This window comes from Tachyglossus aculeatus, chromosome 23 (assembly GCF_015852505.1).
Source record: "Tachyglossus aculeatus isolate mTacAcu1 chromosome 23, mTacAcu1.pri, whole genome shotgun sequence".
Lineage (NCBI taxonomy): Eukaryota > Metazoa > Chordata > Mammalia > Monotremata > Tachyglossidae > Tachyglossus > Tachyglossus aculeatus.
The window spans coordinates 42,868,514-42,885,942 of record NC_052088.1 but is presented as its reverse complement, the minus strand read 5'-3'; the positions used below and the strand labels follow the sequence as shown (position 1 = coordinate 42,885,942).

General features: G+C 46.0%; 1 protein-coding gene across 3 annotated transcripts in view; it reads right to left on the bottom strand.

Annotated features, from left to right (window-relative positions):
* The window catches only part of NUMB (NUMB endocytic adaptor protein), a 109,761-nt gene that overhangs the window by 42,860 nt on the left and 49,472 nt on the right, over positions 1–17,429 (bottom strand). For all 3 annotated transcript variants that reach the window (XM_038765850.1, XM_038765851.1, XM_038765852.1), the window contains exon 2: positions 4,327–4,467. In XM_038765850.1, coding sequence (XP_038621778.1) covers positions 4,327–4,452 — 126 coding nt within the window. In that variant the 5' untranslated portion in view covers positions 4,453–4,467. The remainder of the gene's footprint in view (positions 1–4,326; positions 4,468–17,429) is intronic.

Genomic DNA, 17,429 nt, shown 5'->3' with positions numbered 1-17,429 from the left:
TCATGAGTTCCTGGAACAACTTCTCGTGAGAACACGATTACACCCATTTAAAAGCTCCTGTGGGAGGGATTCAAGGACTTGTTCTCTCTCAAGCACTTAGTACAGTGCTCTGCACAGAGGAAGCACTCAATAAATACCCCTGGTTGGTTGATTTTAACGACCCGTTGAGTCGGTTTCTCGGACAACGCTGATTTTGTGCGGCACAGGCGATACTGGAAATTATATTATATTTACACTCCAGTAAAACCACACTGGAGAAAGCTGTGTCTTATGAAATTCTAATCTCCTGGAAAGAATGATCTAACCTTGGATTTACCGACTCTGTCAATCAATCAATCAATCGCATTTATTGAGCACTTACTATGTGCAGAGCACTGTACTAAGCGCTTGGGAAGTACAAATTGGCATCACATAGAGACAGTCCCTACCCATCAGTGGGCTCACAGTCTAAAAGGGGGAGACAGAGAACAGAACCAAACATACCAACAAAATAAAATAAGTAGGATAGAAATGTACAAGTAAAATAAATAAATAAATAAATAGAGTAATAAATATGTACAAATATGTCCTCTCCCGGTTCTCCTCTTATCTCTTTCGGCCGCTCATTCTCAGTCTGGGGGTCCCCCTTGGCTGAGTTCTGGGTCCCCTTCTATCTTCCATCTACACCCACTCCCTTGGAGAACTCATTTGTTCCCATGGCTTCCCCTAATAATAACGATAAAAATAACGTGGTTTTGGTTAAAGGGCTTAGTAAACGCTAGGCACTGGGGTAGATACAAGGTAATCGGGTTGGATCCAGTCCCTGTCCCACAGAGAAATTAAGAGACTTGTCACCCAGCAGACAAGTGGAGGAGCCGGGGTTGGAACTCAGGTCTTCCTGACGCCCACACCCGTGATCTAACCACTAGGCAACCCTTTTCTGTTCCTTTCCCACTATTAATTTACTTGAGAGATTAGTTCAAATTGGCTTTGTCACTCCTGCCATCAGCTTGTCCCATGCTCACAGTCTTCACCCACATTTTACAGATGAGGGAACTGAGGCCCGGAGAATAATAATAACGATGATGGTATTTGTTAAGCGCCAAGCACCGTTCTAAGCGCTGGTGTAGATACAAGGTGATCAGGTTGTCCCGTGTGGGGCTCAGGGTCTTACTCCCCATTTTCCAGATGAGGCAACTGAGGCACAGAGAAGTTAAGGGACTTGCCCAAACCCACACAGCCGACAAGTGGCGAAGCCGGAATTAGAACCCATGACCTCTGACTCCCAAACCCGAGGTCTTCCCACTAAGTCCCCTTGTTTCATTTCAGAATCCTTATCGAAAGTTTTAGGATTCTAAAATTTTCCCACAGAGCAGGGCCGCCACACCTCGCAAATGCAGCCTTTTCTCTCCCCATATCCCATCCTTCAGCCCCAGTTAATCAATCATCATCGTCATCATCATCAATTGTATTTATTGAGCGCTTACTGTGTGCAGAGCACTGGACTAAGCGCTTGGGAAGTACAAATTGGCAACATATAGAGACAGTCCCTACCCAACAGTGAGCGCTACTGTGTGCGGACTACTGTACTAAGTGCTTATTTTATTTTGTTAATATTTTTGTTGTCTGTCTCCCCCTTCTAGACTGTGAGCCCGCTGTTGGGTAGGGACCGTCTCTATATGTTGCCAACTTGTACTTCCCAAGCGCTTAGTACAGTGCTCTGCACACAGTAAGCGCTCAATAAATACGATTGATTGAATGAATGAATGAATGAATGAAAGAAGTAAAAAGTAGGAGACAGAAATAGGTAACTTTGCTAAATTCTTGGTTTCTGAAACTGTACTGCGGTAGGTTTTCGCCAGCAAGTTCCACTTTCAATCGACTGAAAATATTTTACATTCCTACAATCACACTGACTACTTTTGGTCCAAAAAAAAATGACGGAATTTCTTAAGAAGTCCTCCAAAGAGCTCCACAGTAGGCTTTCACAAGAGGTGTCTGCAGCCTCACTTCTCTACCCCGTGACCTCGGGCAAGTCGCTTCACTTCTCTGGGCCTCAGTTACCTCATCTGTAAAATGGGGATTGAGATGGTGAGCCCCACATAGGACAGGGACTGTGTCCAACCTAATTTGCTTGTACCCACCCCAGCGCTTAGTACTGTGCCCGGCACATAGGAAACACTTAACCGACACCATTACTATTATTTATTACTATTCCAACTGACTTCTCTTCTGATCATGAATGAGACTTCAGTTTTGCTGCACAAATAACTTCCACTGATGCAATATATTTCATTTTCAAGGGGAAGTGCCTTGTTTACATTTGGGAATCAAACACAAAGACGGGTCGTTAAACTGTTCTTGAACTAGAGGAAGTGTCTAGAGAAAAATATTTCACAAAGAAGAAACGCTTTGGGGAGAAAAAAATCTAAATACATGAACTCAACTTTTATAAGCATGTAACCACTTGCCAAGTATTTCTCAAGGGGCTCGTTCCAAAAAAGCCCCACACAAACCGGCCTTCCATTTACCTCTCAAACCATTTCTCGTTTATAGAGGTATACAACTTCAGGGATGTCTGGGGTGCAAAATTGAGACGTGAACCAAAAGATGGCTGACACTGACTTTAAGGATCATTTCGACAGACTGATAGACAAATCTGTGGCAACAAGATGTCAATCACTCAATCAACGGTCTTTACTGGGCACTTAGTAATTGCAGAGCACTGTACTAAGCGCTTGGGAGAGTACAACACAACGGAGTCCGTAGCCACGTTCCCTGCTCACAACAAATCTTCTCTAAAGCCTGTTTTAAATTTTTCATTGAAAGACACAACCGTGAATACCATGATAACCGCCTGGTTACCTTGAGCCGTTATTTTTTTTTTTAATGATATTGGTTATGTGCTTACTATGTGCCAGATGCTGTTCTAAGCGCGGAGGTAGATAAAAGCTGATCAGGTCAGACACGGTCCCTGCCCCATAAGAGGCTCACATCTCAACCCCTTGGCAGAGACTGTGTCTACCAACTCTCCAAGTGCTTAAATACAATGCTTTGCACACAGTAAGTGCTCAGTAAGTACAACTGAATGAATGAGCTCTGTTGTACTGTATCCTCCCCAGCGCTGAGTTCAGTGCTCTGCTCACCGTAAGCGCTCAATAAATACTATTGACTGACTGATCGAGACACGACCGCTGAAGACTGTGAGCCCACTGTTGGGTAGGGACTGTCTCTATATGTTGCCAATTTGTACTTCCCAAGCGCTTAGTACAGTGCTCTGCACATAGTAAGCGCTCAATAAATACGATTGATGATGATGAAGAGCAGTTTAGCCAGTTGGGTTAAGTTCCAGGGACATCATTAGTGACAAGAATGTGTCTAATGGCCATGCTGTCCTCTCCCGAGCGCTTAGCATAGTGCTCTGCATACGGTAAGTGTGCAATAAGTATGATTCACTGGGGGATTAATTAACTTTTCCCTTCCCCACTGCTCAGACAGTGTTTAACATGCAGTGGGCGCTTAATAAATACCATTAATAAAATAAAAATAAAAAAGACATCTCATTGAGCCAAGAGAAAATGAACACATTATAAGTTTCTCCCTGCTCAGGGCGGTACTTAGAGAGTTTCTGGTCCTCTACCAGTCTCGACTACGGGAGGGAGAGTTGGGCAGAAGCCGGCCGTCTACTACAGGTCAAAACTCCCCCGTGCTGGGCAGCAGCGGCACGGGACAGAGTCGAGGGCGGAGAATCAAGTTGACCGTGCGGAATACAACTCGACAGCATAAAAAAAGACAAAAGTTTTTAGACGGGCTGTGTCGAGAGGAGGCTGCAGGAGGGAGACAGGATGAAAAGATGTGGCCCTGTCTGGTGAGGATCTAGCTGGCTTCTGGAAGGTTCCCCTAAAAGAAGGGTCTTGGGATAATAATAATAATAATGGCATTTGTTAAGCACTTACTATGTGCAGAGCACTGTTCTAAGCGCTGGGAGGGGGAGGGCTGCAGTGGTGCGGCAACAGTGTTGTACTTCCCAAGCACTTAGTACAGTGCTCTGCCCACAGCACGCGCTCAATAAATATGATTGATTGATTGACTGACACAGAGTAAGCCCTTACAAGAACACCATCAAACAAAACCGAACCAATGGCCACAAGGCTGCCCTGTCAAAAGCGAGGACCGTGGTTAGCGGAGGAAACGCGCGGGAACCGTCCCCCCGCTCTCCAAAATTATTTCTTCTTTTCGAGGGCCGTTTCGTAAAAAATCCTGAACGCTTTCAGGCTGCAAGAGTTCGGATTCCCTCGTTTAAACCCCTCCCCGGCAGACGGGAAGTGTGGTGGAGGAGGCTCTTACCTTCACGGGGAAGCTGCATTTCCCAGTCCGGACCCCCTCTTCGTCCGTCTGCCACTGGTGGGGGCGGCTGGCTTCGGGGATGTGCACGTCTTTCTTCCTCCGAAAGCTCTGCCGTAACTTGTTCATCTTAGCTCGCTCCGCCTGGTCGGAGAACAAGAGAGACTCGGTTCTTGGCACCAGTTGAGAAGCGGCGGGGCCGGGCGGGAGAACCCCAGGTTTGGGAGTCAGAAGGACGTGCGTTGGCTCGTCTGCTGGGTGACTCCCCAATTCTAGACCAGAAGCTCCTTGCGGGCAGGGAATGTGTCCCTTTCTTGTTATATTGTCCTCTCCCAAGCGCTTGGTACAGTGCTCTGCACACAGCGAGCGCCCGATAAATACGACTGACTTGAAAAGTCACGTCCCTTCTCTGGGCCTCAGTTCCCACATCTGGAAAACGGGGATTGAGACTGTGAACCCCACGTGGGACGTGGCCTGAGTCCAACCTGATTTGACCGGATCTACCCCAGCGCTTAGTACAGTGCCTGGCACATAGTAAGCGCTTAGCGAATATGGCAATGATTATTAATATGATTGTTAGCTGAAGGAAACTTAGAAGAAATACGCCGCCCCTCCTGATCCTGGCGAGCCTCGGGGACAACGGAATGTCACCGGAGCATACCCTTTCCTGTCAGCAATCACTACAGTAATCCGACTTTTTTCCCCCCTTGACAAAGGCCTGCGATTTGTCAGCGGCCTGGCAGGTAAAAGCGCTGAGCTCACGTCGGTTCCTCGTTTTGTTAGGAATGCGACGGGGCCCCGGGAAGAGGCATTTCCCTATTGTTTTGGAGGAGATGTGGTGACATTACTGAACCTCAAAAAGGAAGGAAGATCTGATTAGCGGCAGACAACAAGACACTCGAGAACAATAAGGGAAGAAGACAGGAAGGGTCGCCCTATTCTCAGCGCGGGGGGACTCAAAATCTGCTAGTGAGTTTTCTGTTGAGTGACGAGATATCGCAGAGTCCTCCGAGCTTCTCCGGTGCCCCCAAAGAAACTTGGTTTAATACGAATTCTGAGAAAAAACTCCTCACTATTGGCTTCAAAGCTGTCCATACCCTTGCCCCCTCCTACCTCACCTCCCTTCTCTCCTTCCAAAGCCCAGCCCACACACTCCGCTCCTCTGCCGCTAACCTCCTCACTGGGCCTCCTTCTCAATCAATCGTATTTATTGATACGTATTTATCATATTTATCTTCTCGCCTGTCCCGCCGCCGACCCCTGGCCCACGACCTACCCCTGACTTGGAATGCCCTCCCTCCTCATATCTGCCAAAAAATCACACTTTCCCCCTTCAGATCCCTACTTACTTACCTACTTACTGGGAAGAGGCCTTCCCAGACTGCTCCCCCCTTCTCCTCTGCTTCCCCTCTCCTCCGCGTCACCCCGACTCCCTCCCTCTGTTCTACCCCCCTCCCTGCCCCACAGCACTCAATCAATCGCATTTATTGAGCGCTTACTGTGTGCAGAGCACCGTACTAAGCGCTTGGGAAGTACAAGTTGGCAACATATAGAGACAGTCCCTACCCAACAGTGGGCTCACAGTCTAAAAGCACACAGCACTTGTGTATATTTGTACAGATCTATTTACATCGATGCCTGTTTACTTGTTTTGATGTCTGCCTCCCTGCTTCTAGAATACAAGCCCAGTGTGGGCAGGGGATTGTCTTTATTGCTGAACTGTACTGTCCAAGCGCTGAGAACAGTGCTCTGCACATAGTAAGCACTCAATAAATACGACTGACAATGAATAAATAGGAATGATTACCCTCCCATCCTCCTCCTCTTCCAATTTCCCCTTCTATCCTCCCTCTCTTCTTTCCTCTTTCATCCTCCCCCTCTTCCTTCACTCTGTAATAAGAGCTTAACAAATACCACCATTACTATTATTATTAAATAGATGGAAGGGTGAATGGATAGGAAGTAGAGGCCTACCTAGAATTACCTTCGGAAGAAGCCCACAGTTGCGGAGTAAAGAGAAAGAGCAAGCAGTCAGGGGGTGTAAGAAGTAGACTGTAAGCTTGTGGTGGGCAGGGAATACTGGAGTGACCTGTCTGCCCCAGTGCCAGAAGCAAGCGTCTTGTCCGATGGTACGACCAGAATTTGCTCCGTCCCCTCCAAATTGTGTGAAGGGGGATGCACCTGTTCCCACACTAGCCGAAAGTGACATGGTTTCTGGCCAAATATTCTGCAGATTCCATGGCGGGGGATCCCACATCTAATTCTGGCTCCGCCACCTGTCTGCTGCATGACCTTGGGCAAGCCCCTTCACTTCTCTGTGCCTCAGTTGCCTCATCTGGAAATGGGGATTAAGAATGTGAGCCCCACATGGGACCCCATATATATATGTATATATGTTTGTACATATTTATTACTCTATTTATGTATTTATTTTACTTGTACATATCTATTCTATTTATTTTATTTTGTTAATATGTTTGGTTTTGTTCTCTGTCTCCCCCCTTCTAGACTGTGAGCCCACTGTTGGGTAGGGGCTGTCTCTAGATGTTGCCAACTTGGACTTCCCAAGCGCTTAGTACAGTGCTCTGCACACAGTAAGCGCTCAATAAATACGATTGATTGATTGATTGACCACCTGATTATCTTGTATCCACCCCAGCGCTTAAAACAATGCTTGGCACATAGTAAGCGCTTAGCAAATACCTTACTATTGCTATTATATCATCATCAATTGCATTTATTGAGCGCTTACTGTGTGCAGAGCACTGTACTAAGCGCTTGGGAAGTACAAGTTGGCAACATATAGCGACAGTCCCTACCCAACAGTGGGCTCACAGTCTAAAAGGGATTATATCTGTTATATCTATTATATCTGCTGTACTGCGAGGCTCTGCACATGAAAAGCGCTCAATAAGAAACGGTGTGGTCTAGTGGATAGAGTCCGGGCCTAGGAGTCAGAAGGGCCTGGGTTCTAATCCCGGCTCTGCCAACTGCCTGCTGTGTGATCTTGGGCAAGTCACTTCTCTGTGCCTCAGTTTCTTCATCTCTAAAATCAGGTTTAAGGCTGGGAGCCCCATGTGGACATGGACTCCGTCCAACCCGATTAGCTTGTAACTGCCTCAATCCTCAGTTCAGTGCCCGGTACATAGTAAGTGCTTAACAAATGCAATATATAGCAACAGAAAAAAAAATACCAGCAACTGAATGATTGATTTTAGGACTTCAGCAGAGATCAGATCCACTAAAAAAAAACAAACAGAATAAGTTGGCCTGTTTGGGTGCCAGCTTTTGAGCCCAAAGATGCTATCCACTCAGCTCCCACCCGGGAAAGCAGGTTGATCTATGCAATTTAATTAAACGAGCCCTGACAAGTGTCAAAACCAAGGCAAAACCCACCACACGAGCTCTCTCGTGAGCTGAATTCTACCGGTCTCGCTTATGCAACCCAGTGTGACTAACCACAGAACATGCTACACTGATTTCCAAACCATTTACGCTGTCATTCCCCAATTAAAATAGCACATTGTACATGCTGAGGTAAATACATGTGGTTTTTTTTTTCCTTTCTTTCTGCTGAAAACACAGCATTTGTCTTTGCTGCTAAAAGAGGGGGCTCAGAGATTGAGGGTAACTATTCCAGTGGCTAGTTTGGGGTTTTTTTTTCCAACTTTTTCCATACTTTAACGTGCCTTTGCGGGCAGTAAAAAGAAGGAAGAAAAGGCTATGGATGTGATCTTGGTAATAATAATATTTATGGTGTTTGTTAAGCGCTTACTATGTGCCAGGCACTGTACTAAGCAGTGGGGTGGCTACAAGCAAATCGGGTTGGACACAATCCCTGTCCCACAGAAGGCTCACGGTCTCAATCCCCATTTTACAGATGGGGTAACTGAGGCTCAGAGAAGTCAAGTGGCTTGCCCAAGGCCACACGGCGGAGCCGAGATTAGAAACCATGACTTGACCCCCGGGCCTGTCCATTAAACCGTGCTGCTTCCGTGGGGAAACAGTTGCGAAGCAGCATGGCCTGGTGGCTAAAGCCCAAGCTTGAGAGTCAGAAGGACCTGGGTTCTAATCCCAGCACGGCCACTTGTCTGCTGTGTGACGCCGGGCAAGTCACTTCACTTCTCTGGGCCTCAGTTCCCCTCCTCTGGAAAATGGGGACAAACACTGTGAGCCTCACGTGGGACATGGAGAGTGTCCAGCCTGCTTACCTTGAAGCTATTACTCAAACTTATTGAGTGCTCACCGAGTGTAAAGCACTATATTAAACGCTTGGTAGAGTATGACAGAACATAGACAACATTGTCTACAGTGATCCCGGTGCCTAGCACATAGTAAGCGCTCAACAAATACCATTAAGGAAAATAAATCAGAAGGAGGGGCCTGCTGCTTTGGAGTAGACAAGAAATAATCTTGAAGCGTTCGCTCCCCAGACACTTACAAGCTACGGAGGTGGTACTTCATCATCATCATCATCAATCGTATTTATTGAGCGCTTACTATGTGCAGAGCACTATACTAAGCGCTTGGGAAGTACAAATCGGCAACATCTAGAGACAGTCCCTACCCAACAGTGGGCTCACAGTCTAAAAGGGGGAGACAGAGAACAAAACCAAACATACTGACAAAATAAAATAAATAGAATAGATATGTACAAGTAAAATAAATAAATAAATAAATAGAGTAATAAATATGTACAAACATATCATCATCATCATCATCAATCGTATTTATTGAGCGCTTACTGTGTGCAGAGCACTATACTAAGCGCTTGGGAAGTACAAATTGGCAACAGATAGAGACAGTCCCTACCCAACAGTGGGCTCACAGTCTAAAAGGGGGAGACAGAGAACAAAACCAAACATACTGACAAAATAAAATAAATAGAATAGATATGTACAAGTAAAATAAATAAATAAATAGAGTAATAAATATGTACAAACATATCATCATCATCATCATCAATCGTATTTATTGAGCGCTTACTATGTGCAGAGCACTATACTAAGCGCTTGGGAAGTACAAATTGGCAACAGATAGAGACAGTCCCTACCCAACAGTGGGCTCACAGTCTAAAAGGGGGAGACAGAGAACAAAACCAAACATACTGACAAAATAAAATAAATAGGATAGATATGTACAAGTAAAATAAATAAATAAATAGAGTAATAAATATGTACAAACATATATACATATATACAGGTGCTGTGGGGAAGGGAAGGAGGTAAGATGGGGGGGATGGAGAGGGGGACGAGGGGGAGAGGAAGGAAGGGGCTCAGTCTGGGTACTTGGGCCCGCAGGACTGAGAGATCAGAAAACAACCAGGTTTCTCCTGTTCCCCAAGAGTTACAGCACAGATGCTGGCAGAAGATGTATTGGACTCTCCCCCGAGCGCTCAGTACTGTGCTCTGTATCCATTAAGCGCTCAGTGAATACCACTGATTGAAATATGTGTAATAAATACTCTAAATGTGTAACATTACTCCTTTTAGACTGTGAGCTCACTGTTGGGTAGGGACTGTCTCTATATGTTGCCAACTTGTGCTTCCCAAGCGCTTAATACAGTGCTCCGCACACAGTAAGCGCTCAATAAATACGACTGATGATGATGAAATATGGCGTGGGAACTCAGAAGCAGGTGGGCAGGGAATGTGACTGTTTACTGTCACACTGTACTCGCCTAAGCGCTTAGTACACACTATAAACTCTCAATAAATATGTGGATGAATGAATAAGAAATCAGTAAGCCCTAAACAGGACAAAGTATATTAGAGAATGACATGTGCATGGGAGATAAAGAGCAGAACACATCATCATCAATCTTATTTATTGAGCGCTTACTATGTGCAGAGCACTGTACTAAGCGCTTGGGAAGTACAAATTGGCAACATATAGAGACAGTCCCTACCCAACAGTGGGCTCACAGTCTAAAAGAGTAAAAGCACATGGAGTAAAAGCAAAGGAAAAATAATGATAATACTACTACTACTAATAACGGTATTTGTGAAGTGCTTACTATCATCATCATCATCAATCGTATTTATTGAGCGCTTACTGTGTGCAGAGCACTGTACCAAGCGCTTGGGAAGTACAAATTGGCAACATATAGAGACAGTCCCTACCCAACAGTGGGCTCACAGTCTAAAAGAGTAAAAGCACATGGAGTAAAAGCAAAGGAAAAATAATGATAATACTACTACTACTAATAACGGTATTTGTGAAGTGCTTACTATCATCATCATCATCATCAATCGTATTTATTGAGCGCTTACTGTGTGCAGAGCACTGTACCAAGCGCTTGGGAAGTACAAATTGGCAACATATAGAGACAGGCCCTACCCAACAGTGGGCTCACAGTCTAAAAGAGTAAAAGCACATGGAGTAAAAGCAAAGGAAAAATAATGATAATACTACTACTACTAATAATGGTATTTGTGAAGTGCTTACTATGCGCCGAGCACTGTACTAAGCACTGGGGTGGACACAAACAAAACAGGCTGAACCCTAGTCCCTGTCCCATGAAGGGCTCACAGTCTCAATCCCCATTTTCCAGATGAGGGAACTGAGGCCCAAAGAAATGACTCGCTCAAGGTCCCGCGGCAGACGAGTGGCAGAGTCAGAATTAGAACCCATGATCCGACTTCCTAGGTCCGTGGCCTCTCCACTCCACCATAATTCCAAGGCCTTAATTATTCCTCCGAAGTGCTAGCTCGGTTCCATTTCGGTTGGCAACTGCTGACGTTGGGTGCTGGAAAATCCCGCTAACCAGTTGTCCATCAACGTCACGGCGTATTCTGCTTCTCCGAGAAGCAATGCGGCCTAGTGGCTACGGCTCGGGCCCGGGAGTCAGAAGGACCTGGGTTCTAATCCTGGCTCCGCCTGTCTGCCGTGTGACCTTGGGCGAATCCCTTCACTTCTCTGGGCCTCCGTTCCCTCATCTGGAAAACGGGGATTGAGACCGTGAGCCCCACGTGGGACAGGGACTACGTCCAACCTGATTACTTATATTCATCCCAGCGCTTAGTACAGTGCCTTGCACGTGGTAGAGCATCTTTTCTCACGCTGTCAAATCATCTCCGACCCATAGCGACGCTGTGGACACATCCCTCCCAGAATGCCCCACCTCCATCTGCAATCCATCTGAAACGCTCTGGGCCTGTTACTCCCCTCCTCAAAAATCTCCCGTGGCTACCAATTAACCCACACATCAGGCCAAAACTCCTCACCCTCGGCTTCAAGGCCGTCCATCCCCTCGCCCCCTCCTACCTCACCTCCCTCCTCTCCTTCTCCAGCCCATCCCGGACCCTCCGCTCCTCCGCCGCTAATCTCCTCACCGGGCCTCGCCTGTCCCGCCGTCGACCCCCGGCCCACGTCATCCCCCTGGCCTGGAATGCCCTCCCTCTGCACATAATAATAATAATAATTGGCATTTGTTAAGCGCTTACTATGTGCAAAGCACCGCTCTAAGCGCTGGGGAGGATACAGGCTGATCAGGTTGTCCCACGTGGGGCTCACAGTCTTCACCCCCATTTTACAGATAAGGTAACTGAGGCCCAGAGAAGTTAAGTGACTTGCCCAAGATCACACAGCAGGCATGTGGCGGAGTCAGGATTCGAACCCATGACCTCTGACTCCAAAGCCCGTGCTCTTTCCACTGAGCCACACACATTCGCCAAGCTACCTCTCTTCTTCCCTTCAAGGCCCTACTGAGAGCTCACCTCCTCCAGGAGGCCTTCCCAGACTGAGCCCCCTCCTTCCTCTCCCCCTCCTCCCCGTCCCCATCCCCTCTGCCTTACCTCCTTCCCCTCCCCGCAGCAAAGTATACATGTTTGTACATATTTATTCCTCTATTTTATTTGTACAAACTTATTCTATTTATTTTATTTTGTTAATATGTTTTGTTTTGTTCTCCGTCTTCCCCCTTCTAGACTGTGAGCCCACTGTTGGGTAGGGACCGTCTCCATACGTTGCCAACTTGGACTTCCCAAGCACTTAGTACAGTGCTCTGCACACAGTAAGCGCTCAATAAATACGATTGAATGAATGAATGAATGAACAAATACCATTAAAAAAAAACTGAGAGCCTTCACGAATCTCATCCACTTTCTGGCCTGAGACTGTCCCAATTTCCCCATTGTGCTATTTTGCTAGAGAGGAGAGTTTTACAGGAGTCAGAGGAAGTGGGTTCTAATCCCGGCTCCATACTTATGTGCTGTGTGACCTTGGGCAAGGCACTTCACTTCTCTGGGCCTCAGTTAGCTCATCTGGAAAATAGGGATGAAGACTGTGAGCCCCACGTGGGACAACCTGATGACCGTGTATCTACCCCAGTGCTTGGCACCTAGTAAGCACTTAAAAAATACCATCACTAATATTATGGTTATTATTACATCGATACCCAGAAGGAATACCATGTAGACATTTTGTTCCCTGAGAGGGAGATTCTGAAATGGAAAAGGGTGAGTCCATTTCGCGCTGGATCATCAAGAACATCTTGGGATGGGCGGGAATTCCTGACTGAGAACAATCTACTTTTCTCTGGGCCCAGGTTTGTAGTGCCTGATAAAAAAAAATAAAAAAAATAAAAAATGACCTTTATAAGCAGATACCATCTAAGCTGCTTATCTGAGTAGTAGAGTTTCTCTCATGAAGCGAAAGTTCTGCTGTTTCAATCTGGGGAAATTGGGCCCTGAAAAGGAATTAGTTGAATTGTTCTTCCATAGTACATAAAGGTTTATTCTGAGCTTGAAGGGGGGAAAAAGATATTGGGCTGAACAATGACTCGCCAGCTTCAAGTATTTGAAGTGAGTTATCCAAACTGGTGGGCAGTGGTTCTGTGTCTTTCAGAGGAGAAGAAATCACTGATAACAGTGAAAATGAGAATTGGGAACTACACATATGTGTATATATTATAATATAATATTTATTATTTTTATTATATATTTATTGTTTATTATTTACTTATTATATATTATATTATTTATATGTACACACACGTGGGAGGGCAGGGAGAGAGAAAATATACAATATAGTCTAAAGAGAGTTTAATTTAGAGAAACAGCCTGACAGTCTGGGCGTCAGAAAGACCTGGGTTCTAATTCCAGCTCCATCACTGGTCTGCTGGGTGACCTCGGGCAAGTCACTTCACTTCTCTGGGCCTCAGTCCCGTTACCTGTCAAATGGGGATTAAGACCGCGAGCCCCATGTGGGACAGGGACAGAGTCCAACCTGCTTAATTTGTATCTATTCCAGTGCTTAGTACAGGGCCTGGCACACAGTAAGCACTTAAGTACAATTTTAAAATATCTACCTCTATAGTCTATAACCCCAACATTTTAGACTGACACAGAGATTAAGCTTTAAACTAGCGCATGAGGGACTTAGACTAGAAATAAGGAAGAACTTCCTGAGTAAAGAGGCTGTGAAAGCATCATAATGGATTAGCGAAGGGAGGTTGTGAGGTTTTAGAAAATAAGCTCTACCTCTATAGTCTATAACCCCGACATTTTAGACTGACACAGAGATAAAGCTTTAAACTAGCGTATGAGGGACTTAGACAAGAAATAAGGAAGAACTTCCTGAGTAAAGAGGCTGTGAAAGCATCATAATGGATTAGCGAAGGGAGGTTGTGAGGTTTTAGAAAATAAGCTCTACCTCTATAGTCTATAACCCCGACATTTTAGACTGACACAGAGATAAAGCTTTAAACTAGCGTATGAGGGACTTAGACAAGAAATAAGGAAGAACTTCCTGAGTAAAGAGGCTGTGAAAGCATCATAATGGATTAGCGAAGGGAGGTTGTGAGGTTTTAGAAAATAAGCTCTACCTCTATAGTCTATAACCCCGACATTTTAGACTGACACAGAGATTAAGCTTTAAACTAGCGTATGAGGGACTTAGACAAGAAATAAGGAAGAACTACCTGAGTAAAGAGGCTGTGAAAGCATCATAATGGATTAGCGAAGGGAGGTTGTGAGGTTTTAGAAAATAAGCTCTACCTCTATAGTCTATAACCCCGACATTTTAGACTGACACAGAGATTAAGCTTTAAACTAGCGTATGAGGGACTCAGACTAGAAATAAGGAAGAACTTCCTGAGTAAAGAGGCTGTGAAAGCATCATAATGGATTAGCGAAGGGAGGTTGTGAGGATTTAGGAAATAAACTCTACCTCTATAGTCTATAACCCCGACATTTTAGACTGACACAGAGATTAAGCTTTAAACTAGCGTATGAGGGACTCAGACTAGAAATAAGGAAGAACTTCCTGAGTAAAGAGGCTGTGAAAGCATCATAATGGATTAGCGACGGGAGGTTGTGAGGATTTAGAAAATAAGCAAGATCATCTTTCAGAGAGGAATTACACATAATCCTGACCCAAGGTGGAAGACGACAGGGTTCCTTTCTAGGGAAAATAAACCCAGGTCTCCTCCTCTCTTGCAGAAGTCCACCTCACCTGATTTTGTACTACAATCCGGCTCGTACGCTTCGCTCCTCTCATGCCAACTGTTAGACTGTGAGCCCACTGTTGGGTAGGGACTGTCTCTATATGTTGCCATCTTGTACTTCCCAAGCGCTTAGTACAGTGCTCTGCACACAGTAAGCGCTCGATAAATACGATTAATTGATTGCCAACCCTCTCACTGTACCTCCATCTCGTCTATCTGGCCGCCGACCCTCGCCCACATCCTGCTTCGGGCCTGGGACGGCCTCCCTCCTCATATCCAACAGATAATTACTGAAGGCCCATCTCCTCCAAGAGGCCTTCCCTGATTAAGCCCTCCTTTCCTCTTCTCCCTTCTGTGACGCCCTGACTTGCTCCCTTTATTCATTCCCCCCCCTCCCAGCCCCACACCACTTACGTCCCTATCTGTCATTTATTTTATTTCTATGCATGTCTGTCTCCCCCTCTAGACTGTAAACTTGTGGTGGGCAGGGAATGTGTCTGTTTATTGTTACAGTGTATTCTCCCAAGCGCTTAGTACAGTGCTCTGCACACAATAAGCGCTCAATAAATGTGATTGATGATGATAAGCACTCAATAAGGATGACGGTTCAGTAAGAGAAGCAGTGTGGCTCAGTGGAAAGAGCACGGGCTTTGGAGTCAGTGGTCAGGGGTTCAAATCCTGGCTCCGCCAATTGTCAGCTGGGCGACTTTGGGCAAGTCACTTCACTTCTCTGTGCTTCAGTTACCTCATCTGTAAAATGGGGATTGACTGTGAGCCCCCCATGGGACAAGCTGATCACCTTGTAACCTCCCCAGAGCTTAGAACAGCACATAGTAAGCGCTTAATAAATGCCATCATTATTAGTAGTAGTAGTAAGAGTTGGGGGAAAGGAAGGTATTTTTCCCTTGGCTGTGAATCACTCTTTCATCCATTCCTTCACCCCCTCGCTCATCCTAGAGGTTTCTAGGGTCAATAAAGAAAACTGGAAAGGGGAAATCAGATTATTTCTATCCCAACCCTTTTCTAATAATAACAACAAAAATACAGATAATAATAGAGAAGCAGTGTGGTCTAGCGGATAGGGCCCGGGACTGGGAGTCGGAAGGACCTGGGTTCTAATCCCACTTGTCCGATCGGGGCCTTGGGCAAGTCGCTTCACCTCTCTGGGCCTTGGTGACCTCATCAGCCAAATGGGGGTTCAGACGCTGAGCCCCACGTGGGGCAGGGACGGTGTTCCTGATTAGCTTGTATCTACCACGGCGCTTCGCACGGGGCTTGGCACATAGCAGGGAATAAATCTGAGACCCCCATGTGGGATATGGACTGGGTCCAACCTAAGCGCTTAGTCTAGTGTTCTGCACACGGTAAGCACTCAACAAATACGATCGAATGGACCTGATCAGCCTGTATTTACCCCAATGCTTAAGTGTGGTGTCTGGCACTTAGTAAATGCTTAAATACCATTAAAGAAACTAAAAACCGGTATTTCATTTATTCAATCGAATTTATTGAGTGCTTATTGTGTTCAAATCCCTGTACTAGGCGCTTGGGAGAGCACAGTATAACAATAAACAGACACATTCCCTGCCCACAAGGAGTTTTATTTGTTAAGTGCTTCCTCCGTCAATGCAGGGCACCAGTACAAGGCACTTGGGAAGTTCAGAAGAATAATCCGACACGTTCCAACCCCAAGAGGAGCTTACACTGTAATGGGGGACGGCAACCTAAAACACTGACAATTACAGAGGGAGAAATATATACACGTACACACAATCGTAGGGGTCCCTTTCTAGTTTCAGAAAAGGGACGCAGGTGTCCCCTGCTTCCCTTCTCGGTTATTCAAAAATATCTGGGTGCCAAAATAAATTTGCTTCCGTACACTTCGGACGGCGGAGAGCTTGGCGTTTCCCCGGCCTCTCCCCTCTGGGGTTGTGCGTTCTTTAGAAAGATGGATCTCTGAGTTCACCTCCCGGCTGCTACATACTGGATTCTTAAATAAACCAGATGGTGCTTAAGTCCTCTGCGTGACGGAAGCCATGGGAAGCAGGGTGGCTCAGTGGCTAGACCCCAGGCCTGGGAGACAGGAGAACCTGAGTTCTAATCCCGGCTCCGCCACTTGTCTGCTGGGTGACCTCGCTTCTCTGCGCCTCAGTGACCTCATCTGTAAAATGGGGATTAAGACTGTGAGCTCCATCCCCCCTTCAAAACCTTACTGAAGGTCCATCTCCTCCAAGAGGCCTTCCCAGACTAAGCCCCACCTTTCCTCGTCTCCCACTCCCTTCTGCGTCACCTTGACTTGCTCCCTTTGCTCTTTCCCCCACAGCACTTATGTACACATCTGTGATTTTATTTATTTGTATTGCTGTCTGTCTCCACGCCTCTAGGCTGTAAGCTCATTGTGGGCAGGGAACCTGACTGTTTATTGTTGTACTGTCCTCTCCCAAGCGCTTAGTACAGTGCTCTGCACACAGAACGCGTTCAATAAATACGATCAAATGAATTTGCTTATATCCACCCCAGTGCTTTTCATACAGTAAGTGCTTAACAAATCCCACAAATATTATCATTATTATAATTCCCAATTTACCGATGAGGGAACTGAGGCCCAGAGAATTTAAGTGACTTGCCCAGGGACACACAGCAGGTGAGTGGCCAAGCG